Source organism: Neopelma chrysocephalum, unplaced genomic scaffold (genome assembly GCF_003984885.1).
Source record: "Neopelma chrysocephalum unplaced genomic scaffold, ASM398488v2 Primary Assembly neopelma1_65, whole genome shotgun sequence".
Classification (NCBI taxonomy): Eukaryota; Metazoa; Chordata; class Aves; order Passeriformes; family Pipridae; genus Neopelma; species Neopelma chrysocephalum.
Genome location: NW_020897722.1, coordinates 7,475,812 through 7,497,197, shown reverse-complemented (window position 1 = coordinate 7,497,197; position 21,386 = coordinate 7,475,812). Strand labels below are relative to the sequence as shown.

Here is a 21,386-nt window from a genome sequence, read left to right as displayed (position 1 = left end):
GTCTGATAAGTCTCTGCTTTCCTCGTGTAACAAAAAGGTTTTAAAAGCTTTCAAGTGTTTTACTTAAACTGTAGCTTTGTCTCACCTGCTGCTGTCTTTTGCTCCCTTCTTTTCCCTTCCCAATACAAACAGGCTTTAGTCTGATTCTTCTTACATGCTGTCTTTGTCCCCTAGACCAAAATTTAAACTACCTCTGCATCTCTTTTCCTGTTGAAAGGCGTTGAATGAGCTGTTTGCAGGCAGTGTCTGAAGAGTATCTCCTCCAGGTTCACCCCAGGTCCTCTCCACACTTGTCCTGACCCCTTGTACTCGGTACATTCCCTTCCTCCTCTTTGTCCTGCCAGCAGCCACTAGTACTGTTTACTATACTTTTCTTTTTGAAATCTTGCTTTTTTTTGGCTTCTTTGTATGTTCTCTCCTCCCCCTCACATCTTGTTATTCGCTTTTTCACTCGGAAGATGATGTTTCTACTTCCAACTTTGTTTTGTGAAGATTTGCAGGACACTCTCTTCCTTTCTGCATCTTGTTTCTGGAAAATCAAATTTTGCAAATAAAAATGGAACTATCGTATTTAAAAGGATGAGTCACAGCAAATACTCTGTGCTCTGGATCCAGTGCCATCTGTCCCAGCTAAAATGTTGGCTTGTTTCACATCTTAAGATTGCATAATTGTCATCTTAAGCTTAATGAGTCTAAAACAGAGCTCTTAATGTTGTTTCCACCCACTTGCTCTCTTTGATGTCTGTGGGCACACGCTGACAATCCCGAGTGGTTATTGACAAGTAAACAGCGAGACTTCGTAATTTATTGTTTCTTAAAAAATAGTCTGTAGAGAAGTTGTAATAAATCTGGCAGCAAAAGGGCAATGCAAAAGTATTGAAATGCTTTTTTGTCTCAAAGGTGTGAAATAAGTTATGTTCTCCTATGCAATAGTAATTTTCCTGTTTAAATGCACAAACAGGTTTAATCTGGTTGTGGGATTTTCTGTGCGAAGATGTGTGACATTTTCTGTAGACTTCTGCATGGGCCTACCCAGCCTGTGGGTTAGTGTTTTGTGATGATTGAATGGATCTGTATAGATCTTTTTTTCTTCCTTTTTAAAGTAAAATGATAGTTAATGATGTCTTCTTCACTTTGTCTCCCTGTAATACCTAAGCACATATGAAAGGATTGCACCGATTTCAGTGAAGAGTTTGGATATAATGACCATGTGCTTCATTCACAGAGGATAAAAATAAGTCCTTAGCAGCTGGTTTATTAGGAAAACCTGTCAACATACAGAACTGTGAGACAGGGATGCCAGGGAAGTGAAGAACACGTCATGTTTTACTCAAGTTCTACAGAAGCAAAAGAGAAATGGTGGGAACAGACATAATGTTGGCATTTGTGACTTCTTCACTGGGCATTCTTTTAAAGCAATATGTTGTACAGGAAAGGTGTATGAATTAGGTAGTAAAAGTCTATTTATTTATGCCATTTGTATAACTTTAACATCTATCAAATTGTTTTAAATTGCATATGACTTCCTTCTTTTAATTTCAACAATTTCATGGGAAAACTTAGTATTGCAAATCTTTTGGACAGCACTATTTCCTTTTAGTGGGATAGACACACAAAATCCACTAGAAAACCATGTGTTTTGTGGTCCTTTGAGATTTGCCTGAAGAAGGAAATGGCTTGACCTATTTGGTTGCTATGAAGTAAAAACATTCTTGTTCTCTCTCTCCTTTTTTTTTTTTGGTGAACATCTGTGTCACATTTATTTCATTACTTTCTGAGGTTCTTTAAGCACATTATTTGGTAATATAAAGTTTTATTTAAGGAAAATAAAGTGGTGTGTAGCTGCTTCCACAATTTCATTCAAGTTCTGCTATTTGCTTATACACAGGTATCAGTGGGTTTCCAGTGAAAGTTGAGGTGTTGAAAGGCAAACATTATGTAGTATTTCCTGGGAAGAAAGTGTTTGAAAATTCTGTAGGATCTCATGGAGTTAACAGGAAGTGTTGCGTGCTGGAAACTTGTGAAATCTAAATCAGGATCTCATCTAGGATTTGGAGTACTGAAGATCTTTGATCTAATTTTTCAACAGGTTGGGCTTCTTAGCGTGGTTTTACTAATTAGCCTCATTTTCAGCTGTTTATTCTAAAATGAAGTAGTTACCTTATGCCAAGTGTATGGAAGAACTGAAGCTGATACTGTTATTTAGCAGTCCAAAGGAAATTATCCCAATGAGGACAGAGTGCTGATTCTACTAATAACTCTTCTGAATTCCACAAGAAAACTCTTCAGTGAGAATCGAAGATCAGTCCATTTGCGAATCTGAATTCAGGTCTGGCTTTTGCTGTCTTGTCCAAGGGCTCAGTTGGATTTTGAGGAGCTGCTGCTGTTCTTTGCAGATCCAGGTCCTTAACACAAAAGGAGAAACCAGTGCTGATTTTTAGACAAAATACGTTGAATTTCTTAACAAAACAAAAAAGCTGTGTGAAAAGGATGAAACACAAGTCTGCTGACTCTTGGGGTATGGAAGAGGCTAATGATAAACGTGGGAATTCATTTTAGTGGCTCTTCTATCCAGCTCCCAGTTCTCACACAGCTTGTAGGAATATTTACTCCTCAGTCAAATGAGATTGAAATCGAGCGCTGCACAAGGCGCACGTTGGCAGAAGGAGTTGATGGGTAGGAAAAGAATGTGTCCAATCTTTCTTGTGCTCACTCTTGTTCTCACACGTGTGCACAAAAAAAGACTGAAAAATTAGCATATTGAAGTAAGGGAACTGTCTCATGCTGTTTTCTCTAAGGGAACTGTGAGTTGTAATCACTTAATGAGTCACCTCTACGTTTTTATACAACTGCCTCATTAATACTCCGTGTATTAATTAATTAACTTCTAGAATGGAGACTTTTTTAAATTTTTGTTTTTAATATCTGATTTATACTGGAGAATACCGTTCATGCTGGTTTTTTGTTGAATTCCAATTATTCAGGAGTCTTATTTGCTGTTACATTTTTGCTTTCATGTACTGTAGATATTATGTTCCTTAATAAGGTCCTTGTTTAGCTCACAAGCAGTGTTGTCTGGAGGGTCAAATTCTGACATAAACAGATCCCGTTGCCTTACTGCAAGAGAGGGGGAATTGTCAAAAGGGACATTTGTAGTTGCATTGGCTATTATAAAATAAGGAATTATGATTGCTTGAAGCAGTATTTCTTGTATTCAGGAGTCAGATTCCGAATTTTTTTTTTTGTTTGTTTCTTACTCATGGAAGTTTGGACTAATGAACTTCCTGCCCCGTCATTCTGTTGCACCAAGGAGGAATTTTCCCACCAGGCTGGGTACTCCAGCTACAGCTCTGACCACTTGCAAATGCAATTTTTGAATTTGTAAAGCTGCTGCATGTTTTTATCTCAGTGTCTTGCAACTGGTCAGCGGGGGGATGTAGAGGAAAGTTTTCGCAGGAAGCTGAGGTTAAACCAAAGTGGTTGTACGAAGAGATTGTGGCTCTGTCAAGGAGGAACTCCTTTCCTTGGGAGGAACTTTGCAAGTTAAATGCATTCTCTGACCATTGAGCTCCTAATGTATACAGGGCAGGGGCTTGGTCCTGTTTAGGACCATTCTCAGTCTTTCTTGAGAAGACCAGAAGGGCCTGACCCCTCTCTTGTACATGTCCAGTGCTCCACTGGTTCCAGTTGCCCACTCAGGAGCTGCTGTGTGCACTGATGGTCCATTATAACAGATCTATGAATTGATCTCTGGAATTCATTGCGTGGGGTAGGTGAATGTGCATCTCTGTATTGTTTTGTGGTTCTCCCTTTACATTTTTCTTATTTTTGGATCTATTTTTTAATTTATTTTTTTATTTTCTTTTAACTGAAAGGGTTCTGCTTGGACCCACCCAAAACAAGCCCTTAATATTTCAGGAGTACACCTTCAAGAACCTCTATCAGGCTGAAGTAATCCTTGGTTTAGTCTTGTATTTTGTGACCCCAGTATATACTAACAGGGGAAAACTCATTTTGCATGTAGTATCTGTCATGTAAATACCTAAATGGGTAGTCCATATTATGGAAGTATGTGTTTATAGACTCAGAAGTAACTGTTTTATTTTATAGAACTTTATTATGATTTAACTTGCTCTTCTGCAAGTCAGTCTTGACCTACTGTACAGTTTTAGTTATTAAAATTATCATATCATGTAGTTCCAGCATTTTAAAGCAGCATCCAGCATTCATCTGGGGACAAGGAGAATGTCTGTGCTCGTTTTCCCACCATCTCTTATCATTTGTGCTGCTATTCCTGAATTGCAGTTTGTGTGGAAACTTATTTCCTCAGTGGAAGTTGAAACTGGTCGCCAAGGTTAGTCAGAGTTTAGGGAAGTGGCTGTTGTGTCTATGAAAACATTTACAGTCACAGAAGGGAGAGATTAAAAGGTTTCAGGTATGGGACTGGTTTATTTGTGTAGGTGTTGCTGGTTAATTCTGTAAGCTGGGAATCTCAGGCTGGGTTCTAAGCCTGTCTTGTGTGTATTATGTGAGGTCAACCTTTGTGGGCAGCTGGTGACATTTCAGTTTGCTGTACATGTTTTAGCAAGGACAGATAAATAGAGCATATGGAGTTGATTATTTTTTTGGCTATAGGAAGTGGATTTTTGTGCATTAAATATAGTAACTTTCTTATTTCAAGTGTCTGAGAGGAAGCTTCCCCCACCCAGTGATTTTTAAAAAAAAATCAGAATACATGTAACTTTCTTCACTCTCATTTTGTGCAATGTAAGTTGGAAAGACTGCAATGTTTAGTCTTGGTCTTGTACCAATAAATGACATAGTATCACATGAATGTTCTAAAAGATTAGGTGATATTTTATAAGAGCAAACATAAAAAGAAGACTAGTAGAAGTCCTTCCGCTGTGAATTCACTGATATTCAAATTATAGAGGGTATGTGTTATTGTTCTTATTTTACTGGAAACTTATTTATTTTGCTTTTGTGTCTTCTACCTGTGTAGTAAGCCTGAATAAAACCCCATGTGTTATGAAGGGGAAAGGTTGGTGAAATTGGTAATCCAAATTAAATACAAATAATACTCTCAAGTTTATGGAGCCTGTGGGTGGGTGGACTTGGCAGATCTATCCATTGTGGTATGTTAGACTTGAAAGAGCATATGGAGATGATTATTTTCTGGCATTTTGTAGTAAAGGTTTTCGAAGAAGGAAGTTTTTAAATTTTTTTTTTTTTTTTTGAAAAGAGGTGAAAAATAGGAAGAGTAACATCAGGTTGCATTGAGCAGTAAAATAGTTTGTTGTAGTAGCATAAGGAAAAACAATTTATTCAAAGGTAAGCTGCTAAAAGAAGTTCTACTGTTTTGCTATTGGCTCTCTTGTTTTCTGAAGGCAGCCAAAGATCCTGTGCAGCTGGGACTAATACAGGATCCAGCTGTAACTTTTTTTATTGTTGTTCAGATGTCCGGTGATGGTCAGATCTAAGTTATTGTGTGGAAATTCAGTAAAGGAAAAGGGTAGGGTGGGAAAAAAGTGACTCTCCATAAAAATATTCCAGTAAAAGCAACAGGAACTAGGAGTATCCATTTCAGAACTCTGCCATAAATCCCATCCTGAAACACTTAAACGCCTTCAGATTTTGCTGTAGACTTTAAGTCATCTAAGAGTTTTTGGTTTATTTTTTAAACAGCAATGAAGTTGGCTGGTTGGAGTGGGAAGGTGGCTGTTCTTTGAAATGATTTAATGGAAGAAAATACTGTTTTCTCATTCATAGTACAAGGTTTTAGTTAACAAAATTCTTTACTCTTTAAAGCATGGGTACGATATGTAATGCTACAACGTGGAGTATATAAAACAGGTTGGATTTTACTAATTTCACTTATGCTGTGTTTCACTAGTCTTTGTTTTGCAGAGTCTAAGGGTGTAAGGTGGGTAAGAGCCTAATATTTTTCTGTAGAATTTGGTTTACTTTTGATATATCCAGTTCTTCCAACTCCGTAGACCATGCCTTGGACTGAGACTAAATGAAATAAGTGAGCAGTACAGCAGGTGCATGGAATGGCAAGAATACTTGATGGGGATCAAAATAATAAATTCTTTTTTCTCTCAAAACTGTTTGGTTTTTTCCCCTTGATAAAAGGTCATATTTCTTAAGTTTCTTTATAACTGTAGCAAATCATCCTGTTTTTTAGTTACTTGAGACTAGAGATGCCAGTGTTGGAATGTTCTGTCCTTTAGGTGTCTTCCTTTCCAAATCTTCATTCCAAACTTTACTTGGCTGATGGAGTCCATCAAATAGCTCCCTGAATTTCAGAGTTCTTTTACTGTTATTTCTAGTCTTTAGTTTTGAATGTCGTTACTCAATCAGTTTGTAATTACACCAGTCTAATTTAATAAGTTTAATAACAATAGTATACAAATTTTAAGTCCTGATTGACTGGAAGAGCTGGCAAAATACTGTAAGTTATTTCCTTTACTACTGACAGTGACATGAATTTTAAAACATAACTACGGTCTCAGACATAATCCTGGACAGTGCATTCTCTTCCATGTGCCTTAATTGGTTGTTATATTAATTTTTATTGGAGGAAAAGTGAAAAAGAAAGGATAAAGATTTGTGGTCAGTCTATTGGCCGTGGGACAGCCTGGCACTTTGCCCCACAGTGCTAGAACAGAACAGCAACAACAGCTTGCTTTCCTTCCTGAGCTGGAAGGAGCTGATCTGTGATTTCGAAGTGGAAATGAAATGTGGACAAACATTGTGCTTTGAGGGCAAAACACTTCTAACACAAACAATTTCAATGCAAAAACATCTATGATATCCATATAGCGATGTAAAAAGTCATTTTTGGAGTTCTTGAGCAGGGGCACCAGTACCAGTAGTAAGGATGAGGATTTTGTTTAGGTGGCAGGACTGATGCTGCCTATGGATGAGTGACAATAACAGTTGATACTGTTGTTTTTTTTTTTTTAATTGGCATATGTTTCTTCTTCTGTTTAATTAAACAAACAATGACATTTATATTGCTCTATTACTGTATTGGGTGATGTATATTGTGTACCTCTGCTTGAGCTTTAGTCAGATTGTTTCCTCTCCCAAGCACTGTTGTATTTTATCTTCTTCTAAATATAATATTTTAAATGAATACCAGGCAAACAATTGGCTTTCCCTATTTTTTTTGTTATTGCAGTGATTAAATAACCAGAAATGCATTTTATTTACCCTTGTTTTGTAAGAACGGTAGTCGAAGTTCTTTTCTCCCAGTTATTAAAGGCTGTGATATTTATTTGAATTGGGAAGAGCCTAAAGGAATCGCTTTCAGTTAATTGTTTTCTGGAAGTGCAGGTCAACTTCCAGTGCATTTTGTAGAGTTGGTTGTGTGTAGAGTCTGTCAATGTTGAAGACCATTAAAACACAGCAACTCGAATGAGCAGCTTTGCTTACAAGTTTGCTTTAAGATGGTTTGCCTGTATTCAGGATATATTGGAGGAAAATTTAAGAAAATATTTGTGGCTTGAGAATAAAAATCTAATTGAAGATGTCTTGCATGTTGGAGAGAGAGAGAACACTGCATTGCCACTGTTACTGTGTTGTGTTTTTCTGTGGAGTTCACATGGACTTAGGAGATGATTTTCTAATGTGACGAGAGAACATCAAAAGGTCCTTCTCACATTTGAGAAATAATAGTACAACAATTCTAGCAAAGTTTTGGCTTTTCACTACCTCATTTTACATTTTTGAAGAAAGGGTTTCCTGCTGAACAAACATATGTTAGCCTGATAGCATTTTCCTGTATTTGAATTGTGAACAGTCAAATGACTCAAAAAAATTTATGTTAAAGCAGATACAGGGTTTTAGCATAGAATATGTGCATACAATAAATCTATTCAGCTAATCAGTCTGCTTCCTTTCACTCCCACCCCCTTGCAGCTGGAAGTTCATCAGCTTCTGCTACTATATCTGGCTTCCTCTTGAGACTTTCTGGGGTAGAGTTAACAGTGGTGGCAGGCATTAATGAACAATGTCCTGATTATGTTCTGCGGGTCTGTATAAGTTGTCATTTTCCATTGCTGCTATTTCTTATGGAAAATATGTCATCAATGTAGTGTGAGCACATAATGCCTGCCGTGCAAAGTTGCATGCTGCAGGATTTGGTGAAAGCATGTACATCACCATTAAATCAGTCTGAGGTATTTTTAGATTTCATTAGTGACCAATTTGGCATTTAGAATGGAAAATTTATGATAAGGTTTTATTTTCATAAGTTCTTAGCTAGGATAATGCAGGATGTCTAGACTTCCATTGATAGTTTGTAATTAATTATGCTTTGAGATTCTTTGGCACATGACAAGACTTTTTTTGAGGTACAGCTGTGGAAGAATTCAGGAAGAAGAAAAATGAGATGCTTCCATTTGTAAACTTCATGATAGAATACTTGCAGTCAGATCTAATGGAATTTAACAGTCTGATTAAAAACTTCTCTAGCAGTGATTTTTGTTGACCTTTTTTCTGTAAAGGATCACAATGTAATTTTCAGAACCAGCTGCTGGACATTTGGAGAAACTGGTTAAACATCTGCAAGGTCAGTTGGGTTTGGCACTCCTGTGTTCTGGTTGAGCTTCAAATGCTTCCAACAAAATTTCAAAGTCCACTTTATTAAGACATTGGAAAGATTGTAGCACGGATACTGTGATTGAAGAGTTTTTTGAACTAGTTTTTGTATAATTTTGAAGTGGACTCCAGACTGCAGCCTGTCTACATGTACTAGACATAGGCTGTCAGGCTTAGATGATTATTGGTGACAAAAATCTATGCTTAATAGGGCCACCACTTTTATTGCCAACAGCTTTTCTCAGTGGTCAGGAAATACTTAAAGCAATAAGGAGTTTACCTGTGAATGGCCTTCTTCAGGTGTTCTGTACTCACTGCTGTGTTGTCCATGTTTGTGACACACAGAAGAATTTCTGAACTGCATTAATAGGTTTTTCCAGTCTTTGTCACGTGAGCTGTGTCAGCAGAGCTGCAGACACTTGCTGCAGACTCTTTAACAGAAGTTACAGCTTGGTATTTCTGGTTGCCTAAGGCAATTTTAAGATGATTGCAAATGTGTTAATATGAGTCAGATTTTTTCAGTCCTGTACAAAGTTTGTCCTTGCATAGTGAAGGCCTGTGTCAGGTGGGACACTGCTCTGAGGAGACTCTGCCTCTTTGGAAAGGTGTTTGGCAGAGGCTCCATCTAAGACATTGTCGATGGAGCTGGTGTCTGCAGGTGAAGAAATCACAATTTCCTGTAGGTTTTACTCATTTAGGAAGTGATAGCTTTTACTGTTATCTTTTTTGTCATTTTGAGGGGTAGCAGAGCTAAAACACTGAGTCCTACTCAATTGTTTCCCAGTGAACAAAAATGTTCCCTATTCAAGTATGGCAGGATGAAGTGGAACTCTGAGAAAGAATGTTTATTAATAGGAGCAGTGGGAGCTGGTGGATTTAAAAAGAGATTGAGGGTTGAGTGCCAGTTGCTTACATTTTCAGGAAAAATGCTGAATTTTATATGCTTTAAGTCAGAAACACTGAGAGTAATAAAACTAAATTACTTAGATCTTTGAAGTTGTATGGATATGATTTTTTTTGTTAAGTTCTTAGCTGAGAAAAATGATTAAATTATTTGAAAATAAAGTACAAAAGATTATGTGTTCAGATTATTTTTCACTGATCTCTGGAAGGAATGCAGTGATTTTGCCAGTAAGGGGCAGAGAAAACAGCTTAGAAAGGCCAATGTAATATTTTAGCAGATTTGGTTGAAACATTGAGGGCGAGTTTAAATGAAAGAATGTCTTTATTTAAATGAGTTTTTGATCAGAATGCCAGAAGGTCTGCTTGGAGTATGAAAAATCTTCCTTTTTATACTGTATAACTTATGTCTGTACTGACAAGGATTCCAGCAGATGCTGAATGTGCTCTGTTTTGGCAGTATGGAGAGCCAGATTTGGTATGGACTGTTGATGGTCTTGTGCCAAGCAAAGAATGAGAGACCAGGGGTTTTGACCCTACGGTAAGTGGATCCATCCAGCAGACTTCTTATCAGTGGACCAGATAAAAAACTCTTTTATATCTGGATTAGGGACCTGTCAGGCTAATTGTTTCATGGTGTGGTGGCAACCAACAGTTCATAAAAGCTAAGTATACTCTTTTCTGAGAATCTGAAAATGGTTTGCAGTCTTAAACTAAGCCTTACTATTCCTTCACTAACAAATCTATGAGTAAACTCCTGACTCTCTTAGTGCCCTTTCACACTACAGGGCACATGGCCAATGGGCCCGTTGATGTAATTGGAAGAAACTACAGCAATTCAAGCCTAACATAGCCAAGAAGCAAAATACTGTATTACCTATAGTGTGTTTCTCTCCAGGTGCTGCAGCTCAGTGGTGTCCATAGCAGGTACCAGGGTTACATTTTTGGAGGAGACTGCAGGAATGTTGAAGACTTACACAACATCAGGGATCACGTTGTGCACAGAATTGTGCATCCTGGAATCAGTCTTGTTTTGGGAGAATTGCTGCCTGAGCAGTTACTTGATAGATGAGCAGTCCTGTGTGGCACTCTGAGCTGCCTTTGGAGACATTCTTCAGGGAAGGAAAATCGCTTTCAAATCCAGCAGTTGCTCTGCCTCCTTCAGTGTGCAACTGATCCTGGAAAATGAATAAATAGAAAGCTTCTGCAATAAATGCTGTTCTGAAATCTAACTCCAGAGCTGTGTCAGGCAGGGATGGGGGAAGGGGGAAAAATGAACTTTGCCTTGCTTTTTCTGAAAATTGGATTGTGTGCTTTAGAAACAGCTGGCAATCCTAAGTAACGGCTCGTGCTCCCCACTAACAGAGGAGAGCCCTTGCTGCCAAGAGTAGATGTTGCTGGAAATTTGTGACAGAAAGACTGTCTGAGCCCCAACTGTTTTGCTGGAAACACAGTAGGTCTGATGAGCTGTGCCTGTATACTGAGCAGGATTCAGGGGTATCTGGCAGCCGACAGCAGGGTCTGGGCTCCAGGACCCCCCTGCAGCTGCTCAGTGACATTCCTGTCAATTTTCCATGCTGCTACTCGAAATGGATCTGACAGAAATGTCTGCTACTACTCTGGTGTGTTTGCTTTTCAAGTCTATTTTCCAAGGTCTATCCTAGGAAAAAATGTAGGTGCATGCCAGCCAACCATTTCCTCTTCCCAGTAATTGGGGGTGATGTGGGAAACAGCCCTTTTGTAAGGATAAAGCTGAAACACATTGTTGCAACTTATTCTTTTTTCCTTCTCATACCATTTCAAAAGCTGAAGGAATCAGTGTTCTTTTTTGCCTCTTCCTCACCCAGGGTATGATATTGGTCTCTGCTTTCAGAAGGAGTTGTCACATCCTTGGTCCAAGATGCTTGGATGCTGCAGCTGAAAGAAGTTTAGTTTGGCAGCAGGACATCTGTGGTTAGTCCAGTTGTTCACAGGGACTTCCGGGAGTTGTGTGCCAGTGGGAGATGGAGTGTCCTTGCTTTCCTTTTCATCCTCACATACTCCTTGGGATTGTGAGGAGAAAGAGTCCTGTGTCCTGTCAGCAGTTTAAGCTTTGCCTCATACTCCGCAGAGTTGTCAGGAATCATCCCAAACCCTCTGAAGTGAACACAGAGCCAAATCTTGGTCAGTGGCACCAGTAGTTCAACCACCCAGCTTCCCAATCTGTAGGGGCTTCCACTTGTTTGACCTGTTTTCCATCAGCAGTCAGTGCAGGTCACTCTCCCATGCTGGTCAGCTGAGGAGTTGTTTAAAGCTGAAATGTTTTTTAATTCCTGTCAGTATTGCCTGTGTGTTTGGCTCAATCAGAAGTGAACTGCGCTGTCACAAAAATTGGTCTTGGGACCATCCAGCCCCTTTCCATCCAGTTCTTTGGATAATTCTGTGTAGTAATGCACTGTGCCTTTATTGGGCAAAATCATAAATGCCCCAAGTTAAAAGGTGCATCCTGCTCTTATTGTGTGGCTTAAAAGATCTTACTCTTGGAAAGCTATTGCACCTACATGTTTAAATTTCAGAATTTTCTCTTCTTGCTGCAGGCAAGCAAAATCCACTGCTCTTTTGCTGCCATTTCATTGTGCTGCAGTGAATGAAGGGTTTCAATTAGAGACATGATATCTCTAATGTGCCACTCAGCTGGCATGGGGATCTGTTCCTTTCACCTCCTAGGCAGTGTTGAGGGGGCACCCTGATTTTCTTCCCAAGACTCCCACTTAAAATGTGGCCGTTGTTCTGCATTGCAAGGGGATCTGTTAAGTGCTCTCAGCTGTTATCCATGGCCTCTCCTGGCGTTATTGTGGGATCATTCTCTTGCTCGGGGGTGTTAAAATTTTTTGTGACCTGGATCTTGCCATGAAATTGTACAAAAGAAATTCAGAACCTATAGACTTTCACTCTATAAAGACTAAATTTGGGTCAATGCATACTGTAATGTAGTATACTATAAGCAAAGGCTTTCAAATGCCAACATCAGAGAAAATGTATTTGATTTCAGCTCTAGCACTACATAAGCTCCCTATTTGTTTCTCCAGTTTTGCACATATGGATGCTCCACAGAGAGAAGATTATTACTGAGCTCTCCCAAAATCATTTATCTGTGAGACTCTGCCTTGCAGCATACATATTGAGGAGGGGAAAAAATGATTTGTTTCTGTTTGACAGTGTTTTGTTGATCTGATGCAGTGTAAAGGAAAAGCTTGAGGCCTCTTATTTTTGGAAGGATGATACCTGTATTTATAGTGATGGTATTACTACACAAAGCAGATTCTGATCACTCCTCCCTGTTATTTGCTGTGCAGAAAAAGAAATCAAATGCAGTCATTTTGTTAAAAAGCTGAAAGCAGAGTAAGAAAATTTTAAGGCAATATAAATGCCCCACTGTGCCTAAACGAGCAGGACAAGGCAAGACTGTGCATTTTTACTTACAGTGCTTGGCACTACACTGCATTGCATTTGTCCCACATTACTTGGATATTACTGTTTTCCGTGTTGAAAGAGGACTGTGATGTAGGGATGTGATAGTGTGACAGTGTGTAGCTGTAACACTGAAATCAGAATGATGATTCACCAGAATTCCTGAATAGTAACTGGTAACTGATGCTGACGAAGGCACATGTTATATTGGATAGTATTTCCTCTAACTGTGCTAAGCTGTTCATAGCCCTTTCTGAAACACTTCAGTGTGGCCAACAGCTCCCTTTTTAATTTCCACATTAGCTAGCATAAAATTTTTCTGCACTTCTTAAATATGCATGGCCATGCATATTTTAACACTTTATATTATTAATGCAAGTATTAATGTATTTGGGTAAGAGACTTAGAATGTTAAGTTAAACTGAGCTTTCTTTTCATATTCAGTAATTTGTATTTACATATTTTAGAAAGGAAAGTTGGCCTAGAAGCATCTTCTGAATCTTGAAGCAAGAGTAGAGCGACTTCAAAGGAAAAATGCTTCTAAAAGGAAATCCATGCTTATCTATTTTTAATATCAGGTTGAACTACTTTTAGGATGTAGAAAATACAGCCTGTACGGGTGGGGTTTTGGGGCTGAGCTCAGCTGGTTTTAGGGCTGGCTGATGTCAGGGGGTTGCTGTCCCCTGTACCTCTCTGCTGCCAGGGCTTTCTGCTGTGCCTGTTGCGTTGTCTTGGGCAATTCTGGGGTCCCTTGGTGAAACCATTTGTCCTGCTAAACTGGGGCAAAAACTAACCCAGAAAAAACACGATCCAGGCATTAAGTAACAAAGCAATACAGGAACATAGAGGAGCTGGTACCAACTCATTACCTGTGTAATATTGCTCAGAGCTTGACCCTGTGTGGTTTTTCTTCTTTCTCCCCAAGTGACGCTCCTTTATTTGCTTGAAAGTGGTTCTTTTATTTAGTTGTTGCGAAACACTTGGTTTCCTAATGGAAATACATAAAATGGTGAAATAAAACACATTATTGAAGTAAAGGAGGCAAATATAAGGAAGGACCCTCAGTCCTTCCTGTTCATGAAAACAACAGAGCATCGACAGTAAAAAAGAAATACTCATTAACTGAAACACACCCTGCTTTCTAATGGCCAGTATCTGTGGCAGTGGCCTAATTAGGACCTAAAAAGCAAGGGAGGTGCCTCTCGGGTTTCTGTGGGTATATCTGTGTGCAAGGTGAAATGTGGAAGTTGCTGTGAAGCACCTCTTTGTGCGTTGGTGCCGTTAAGAAGGGCAGCTCATCGCCAGCAGCGAGGATTAGCAGCTCATGCGAGAGCTTTGGGAAGCCTTTATCCTCCCTCCTTCCCTGCACAGCTGTTGTTGCTCATGTTCTGTGCACACACAGTTTGTAAAGGCACATATGCTGCTGCTGCTCCTGCTGCTGCAAACTGCTCTGCCCTTTGTGCTCCACAGACAGCAGCAAATTTGGAGGTACCGTGGCAGGGCCTGCCCTGTGTGACACCTGAAATCTGATGGTTTTTGGGAGGCAGGTTAAATGTGTGCATTGGATTTTTTTCCTTCCCTCCAGATCGGTGTTATCTCGACCCTGATTTTGCACAATTTTGCAACTGCCTACTTTCTGCTTGACTAGAGATGTTAACACTAATTAAATTATGTATGGCTATTTCTGACCAGGACAAAAACATAATCTTGCCTTGTTTGAAGTAATTCTTATGGATTATAAAAAATACTGTTTTTTTTTTACAAGAGATGATTTCACACTTGGTGGTGCAGTTAACGCTGCTGGACCTTTTCTGTCTAGAATAAAAATGTATTTCATATTTCCAATTTTTTGTGCTTCTGTTTGTTCTTAAACCCACCCCCCCACACAAATGTGCATCACTGATATAATAAATCTACTTTGCAATGGAAGTAAAAGAAAAAATCTCAAAGGTTTAGAAGGTCACAAGGAAACTATTTCCTCTAAATTCCTGAAAACGTATTTTTACGTGGTAATAGGATTAATGTTGTTGGGGTTGCCTGCCCCATATTATTAGAAGCCCAAAAGGATAATATCTTAACTATAACTTGCCTGCAAAGTATCTCCTTATCCTAGAGTGAAAATTGTTTTGAGGAACATCTTGTGATGGTGTGGTTTCCAGCAGCTAAACAATGAGAAGGATGGGTGTGCGTTGGAGGTTCTCCTCGGGGTTTGGCCACTAATGTGCTTTCTGGCCACAGAGTCCCTCGTGATTGAAAACTCCAAATAACTCTGGAACCCATGAATTCTGCCCTAAATTCCTCATACCACCAAGTGGTAATTTTCTTGTGTGTGAAAGGATATTGTGTAGAGGATTATTTCCCCTCTTAATGAAAGTGTGATTGTGCTCCTATGCTGGGACATGCTCAGCAGTGACTTAATAGCAAAGATTCACGAATAAGGGAGTTAAAAGAAGGAAGCAACCAAATCCAGCTGGTTTTACTGATTGAATTTAGTGCAGATGTAGTTTGTTTCTGCACTGTGAAGTGAATCTATTCAGAAGGATGTCCTCCTACGAAAACTTGTATGGAATTTTTAATAGCCACAAGTGGTCACAGCATTGTTTATACATCTTGTCTGAAAGCTGGAAAATGTTCCTATAATTAAGTTTAAAAAAAGGGAGCATGTAGGGGGAAAGGAAGAGAGATAGCCTGAGAATATCCGTTGAGGCAAATGTCCTGAGACAATCGGATTTGTTCTCAGAGATGGATGTATATTATTTTAAAGGCCAGAAGAAACATGTCTCCCCATTCTGTGTATGGGCGAGGACAAGTTTGTTTAGTTTTAAGCCTTGCATTGTGTAAATATCTTTACACTTGCAAGATGTTTCAACTGCAGCAAAATTAAATTCCATCTAATTGTTCTTTGCTTGGAATGGAAATACTGAGGACCACCAAATTGGGGCTGACACAGAAGAAGGAAAATATTTATCTTTATGAAACCAGAAAGTTAGTTGGGCAATGAGAGTCAGGCAGTTGTGTTGCTTCATAAGTAGGGTTACAGAATGAGTGTTTTGTCTGTTGTTAGATATTGTTAGATATTTGCTTTCTGCTGCCTGTGGATGTTTTACTGTGTCCTCTTGAGAGACTGAACTCTGGAGTCAGTTGAAGGGGTCGGGTGAGGTTGCTTTGGCTGGTGACTGACAATCAGAAGGCTGAAGTGAAGTTAAACTCGGGAGTTTTGGTTCATATAATACCATTGGAGAACTGGAAAATTATTTACATTTTACTACTGAAAAAGGTGAAGATATCAGGACTTGGAAAGTACTAGATTTGTCTTCTGTTATGGGATTTGCTCCTAGTTTTCACTAACCTGTGGGAATTTGCTTTGCCAGCTGATCTGTTGCAGTTTTTTCTCAATCTGTAAAAGCCTTTTTTTTTTTTTGGTGGCTTGCTCAAAAATGCTTCATATTGAGTTGTGGAGTAATGCTCTTCTTTGGATAGTACTTGGGCTGTCCATAGTGAAAAATTATTTAACGAAGTGGTATCACAACTGGTGGACAATACATGGATTTCTGTGGGGAGCTGCAGTTTGTTTTTGTTTTCCCCATACCCATTATGGTAAACAGACCTGTATCAAAAGTGTGTATTCCAGTAAGTGTTTGTTTACAGGATATTCATATAAGTACATTTAGATCAGTTACAGTGATTGAACTCTATAGGCCACATTAGAATATATTAAATATTTTTCTGGGTTTTTTTCTGTGGGTATATGGTGGTGTGTTTTTGTTTCTACTTGGCCAAGAATATGATTTGCACTTTCAACAACTTTGTTCCTTGTAAATAAAATTTTAGTAGGTATATTGACTTTCTCTTTGGTAGTAGTTGAAGTTTTAGAAAAAGGAAATGCTCTCCTTGTAAGTGAAAAGGTTTTCACAGAAATGACTTACTTAAGCACATTGTCTTTATTTAAAGATTGGAAGATATAATGAAAGGATGCTGCAGCTGCAGTTTATTCACTGTACTGAAGTGCTTTTGTTCTTTTGTAGTATTTAAATGTTCATGCTAACTCCTCCCATCCTCTCTACTTTGTGTTTAGATTGGTGAAACACCAAAAAAATAGAAATGACTCAGACAGGACAGCTCCAAAATTTGTTTTACAGAACAAATCCGTGCTCTGTGAGCTCTTCTATGTGGAGGATTATGTGAACACAAGATTGAAACAGCAGAAGTGTTCTTCCTGCTGGGACAGGGCACTGGGGAGTCATCCTGACAAATCATCCCTTCCCTGTGCTGCTAGTGTGAGGGGAAGGAAAATATTGTCTGTATCAATAGTTTCTGGAAGCTGAGCAGTACTGTAACTCCCACTCAGTTATATCCTGATTCTTCTATCTTATCAAAAGACACTGGAATCTTTTGGCTCTGATATTAATACCATTATTTAAAGATGTTGCATTAATGTGCAGTTTTATCTAAGTGCCCTGCAAGTGCAGAATCTTATTTTCCAGCAGACTTCTTGTCTTGCATCTGGCAGATAGGTACTTGATGTTATTTCCTAATGCAGAAGGCAGTCTGACTCCATTTAGTTTATTCCCTTTTTGTCTAACAGCAGCATTAATTACACTGGGAGGGTTGTCTGGGCTGCAGCTGAGATCAGAGGAGAGGAAAACACAGCAGACAGTCTCTGGGTGCTGTAGGAAAACGACTGAGGAGTTCGATTTCTTATTTTGGTGGGTTGCTTGAGCATAGAAAACTGTCACAATTTCATGTTCATTCCAAAAAGCAATTTCACTTGTTCCAGATATTCCAGACCTGTCCCAAGGAGCCTTAACTGCATGGTAATGGAAAAGAAACAGCAGTGCCACTCACTGCTGTGCAGCTTTGGGAAGGGTTTGTGGTAGTGACTAATCCAGAGATTGTGTAACTCAGCTGGAAGAAAAAGCAAGCACCATCTATGAATTCTAAATATTTAATGGTTAAAATTATTTTCTGTTTGGATTCTGATTAGTATTTCCAGTTGCCATTAAGGTGAGAGTTACCAAAATGTCTTGCTGTGGCAAAAAGTTAAAAAATGAAGAACTCTTACTAATACTGGTACTGCAAAACATTAATGTAATTTCACCTGCAATACTGCAAAAATGCATTAAGGATATCAGAATGTGTTTCCTAGCTGAGAGAGTGATTGATTATATACAGTTTGCCTTTTTTATAATCAGCATTGGGTAACAGTTTCAATTGGTTTTTGTTGTCAGTCCTCAGTTAACTAGTGGGAATATTTGTGGTGTGTGTATGTACATAGTGTGTGTATAGTCACAAAATCCCTTGAGCTTTGATGTTTTAAGATCTTAGAATATACATGTAATACAAAGATGTAATGTGGGAATGTGTATTTACAAGGTTTGATGTGAAAAGAATCTTAGCACTATTTGCATGCAAGGAATTTTTAGGAGTGGGTAGATTTCTGATGAGATGAAAAGAAAAAGCAGGTAAACATACTGAAGTCTGGTATTCGTTCAACAGAAGGCTGTCATTTCCTAAACTGGAAATAATTTAATCATGTTTGTATCTGGAGTAGTTAAATGAGATCATTTGCCATAATTACTTCATGTCTAACAAGGTCTGTCGCCATTTGGATTTTATGTTCAGATTCGGATCCTAAAAGGAAAGGAGCTTAACCACTGGATGTTGAAATAATCAATATATTTCATTATTAAGATTTGAACAGAGGCTGTGTTTCAAATGTGGGTTTAAAACTCTCCTCTCAAGCTGAACCTTCTCTTTGTAGTCCTGGTGCTACACAACCTGTTAAATATGTATAGGACACAAAGCAGTGGCTTTGGCCATCCCAGATGACTACACTTGTTTGTGTTGCTGTTGGGACAGAACCATTTAAATAACTTATTAATTATTTTTGTTGTTCCATTTTACTGAGCTGGAAGGAAAAGCTGTTCTATAATTAACGAGCTATTTCCAAGAAAGCATTAAAATTGTTATTGTAGGATCATTGCACAGGAGGTGAATATTTGTGGTTGGTGTCTAGTGCTGTAGAAAGAAACAGGGGAAAATTCTGGCCGAAGAAGTTTCTTGCTGGGAAACATCTGATGGCTCAAAAAAAGCAAAGATTTTGAGCAAATAACTTTTGGTGTTTGAACTCAGCACCAGGATACACATCTTGTGTATAGCACTGGATATTCTTTGACTTTTTTCTCTGAAAGACAGTCGAGCCTTTTGATTCAGAGTTCATTTACATGAAGAATTTTGGTGTGTTACTGGTATAATAGGAATTATATCAGACTTCAGTTTGGCAATTAAGCTGAAGAGCCAAATCTTACCACATTGTATGATAACAAGATTCCTTTCATTGTCTGTCTGTCTTTTGAAAGATAGATTCTGTCCATAGTCGTTCATTCAATAAAGACTTTTGTAAAGCAGATTACCAATAAATTAGGTTTGGGTTTCATTTTTGGGTTTCTTTGTTTTGGTTTGTTTTTTTCCTGATAATGATCCCAGCTTAAAAAAAAAAAAGCTCTGATGATTCATGTAAACTTACTTTTCTTAATCAGTTTTTTAAATTTTCTGTGATGAGGTATGTTTGCAAATGTTCAAAACCTGTTCATTTTGCTCTGTTCCAGTGCCTGATGACCTCTCCATAGAAGAAAGAGAAGAGCTTTTAAATATTCGTCGCAGGAAAAAAGAACTGATTGATGATATTGAGGTAATTGATTTTTCTGTAGAGAACCTTGGAAGACTGCTTCAGTACATTAAGTTACAGTACTAGATATGAGTGACAGGTAATGGTTTTAAAAGCATATAAATGGCTTAAGCTAAATATTACTAGTAGTGGCTAGGATTTATGTGTCATATGCGTGCTTTTACAAACAGTAACTCCTGAATTGACAGAGGTACAGATTTGATTTGTGTAACAAACAAACAGCAGATTTGCATCCAGAATAGGAGTGAGAGATCTGGGTAAAGCAATCTTATACTGTAATTGATAATGGCAGTTTGGGCTTGCTGCTCTGACATAAACACACACTGGGAGTTCAGATCCATGTGTTTAACAGTCATTCGGTTGTGGTAAAATATTTAAATATCTAAGGAAGCCCTAAGATTCATCACTTTTCTTCAGGTAACTAGCAAATGTTAGAAAATAAACCTTAACCGGTCATATTATTATATGATTGATGATTTCAAAAGGTGTTTTAACGTGAGTTAATGTATTGTCCTTCCTTCTTTTGACAGAGATTAAAATTTGAGATTGCTGAGGTTATGACTGAAATCGATAATCTGACCAGTGTAGAAGAAAGGTAAGTGATGCCAACAGCTGGACATGATTAAGACCTTGGAGCAGGTCTTCCAGGAATAGCAAATAAAATTAGCTTTCTCATGCTAAACAAACATTGGATCACCTTTATTTAGTCTGTTATAAAGTCTCTAAAGCCTGACTTTGTCCTATGCAAATGTGTCATTCGTTTGGATAGATAATATGTTGGATAGAGTGTAATATTTTAGACTGTCCAGTTGATCAGGACCTGGTTCTCTGAAGCTGCAATCATTTGAAGGAATTGAAAATAGTAACATAATTTCCCCCCTCTATAACAAGTGAATGTCTTGTTTTGGTTGTAGAAGATACAAAGTAGCCAAAATGCAAATAAAAAAATTTATCTAGAAGTTGTTGTTTTAGTAAAAGAGCAACTGATAACAGCTTGTTGTTTCTTCTTTTCCTCCATATGTAGCAAAACTACACAAAGAAATAAGCAAATAGCCATGGGAAGGAAGAAATTCAACATGGACCCTAAGAAGGTAGAGCATTTTTCCCACTTGTCAGGAATCAGTTTTTGCTTGTAATATGATCTGTGACAAATTCATTCATGTTATGTTTTTTTAAGAGATATTTCTGATAATATAAGTTCTCAGGCCTTATTTGCACATCCTGTAACACACTGAGCAGAGGGTTAAATTGGGAGCAGTCATTGAGTCCTTTGCCAGTTGTGTGCTTTTTACACTTAAGCAAACCTTTTTTGATAATGGAGGTTTACTTATCAACAATCAAATATACCAGGTAGTGATTGAGCTGGCTTGCTTTGTACCTGATAGAGGTGTTCTCCCTTGATATGTCAAATAGAATTAAAAAAAAAATTTGGTGTTTGGTTATTAGTGAGGCCATACATAACTTTTTTTAATGCTCTCCTGTTTTTTCCTCCAAAACACCTTTACCATGTTTTTTTAATTTGTTCTCCTTCAGACTATATTTGCATATCTAAATTCTGTTTGTGAAAAAGGCATGTGTTAACACCTGTGTGTTTGTCTATGTGTATACATATGATTGTGTACCCATCTGACTTGTACAAACCCCTGCAGGCAGGAACTTGGTTACCAGTTTCAAGAAGTCTGTTGTGCATTTAGCCAAGAAATAAAGTAGTTCATTTCTCTGGAGTGCCTCTATGTTTCTT

At 38.3% G+C, this 21,386-nt stretch overlaps 1 protein-coding gene and 1 long non-coding RNA gene across 5 annotated transcripts in view; one reads left to right on the top strand and one right to left on the bottom strand.

The window, feature by feature from the left end:
- CYTH3 (cytohesin 3) overlaps positions 1 to 21,386 on the top strand; it is a 49,751-nt gene that overhangs the window by 5,087 nt on the left and 23,278 nt on the right. For 2 of the 4 annotated variants that reach the window (XM_027683408.1, XM_027683409.1), the window contains exons 2-4: positions 19,566 to 19,648; positions 20,176 to 20,240; positions 20,670 to 20,736. In XM_027683408.1, coding sequence (XP_027539209.1) covers positions 19,566 to 19,648; positions 20,176 to 20,240; positions 20,670 to 20,736 — 215 coding nt within the window. Of the gene's footprint in view, positions 1 to 19,531; positions 19,649 to 20,175; positions 20,241 to 20,669; positions 20,737 to 21,386 lie in introns of those variants that run through there. The other 2 variants (XR_003534258.1, XM_027683407.1) reach the window with 1 other exon arrangement.
- On the bottom strand, positions 1,972 to 14,204 carry LOC113967651. Its single transcript, XR_003534259.1, has 3 exons — positions 14,081 to 14,204; positions 13,827 to 13,945; positions 1,972 to 2,405 (listed from the first exon to the last, which is right to left on the bottom strand). It is a non-coding gene; the product is annotated as an uncharacterized LOC113967651 (long non-coding RNA).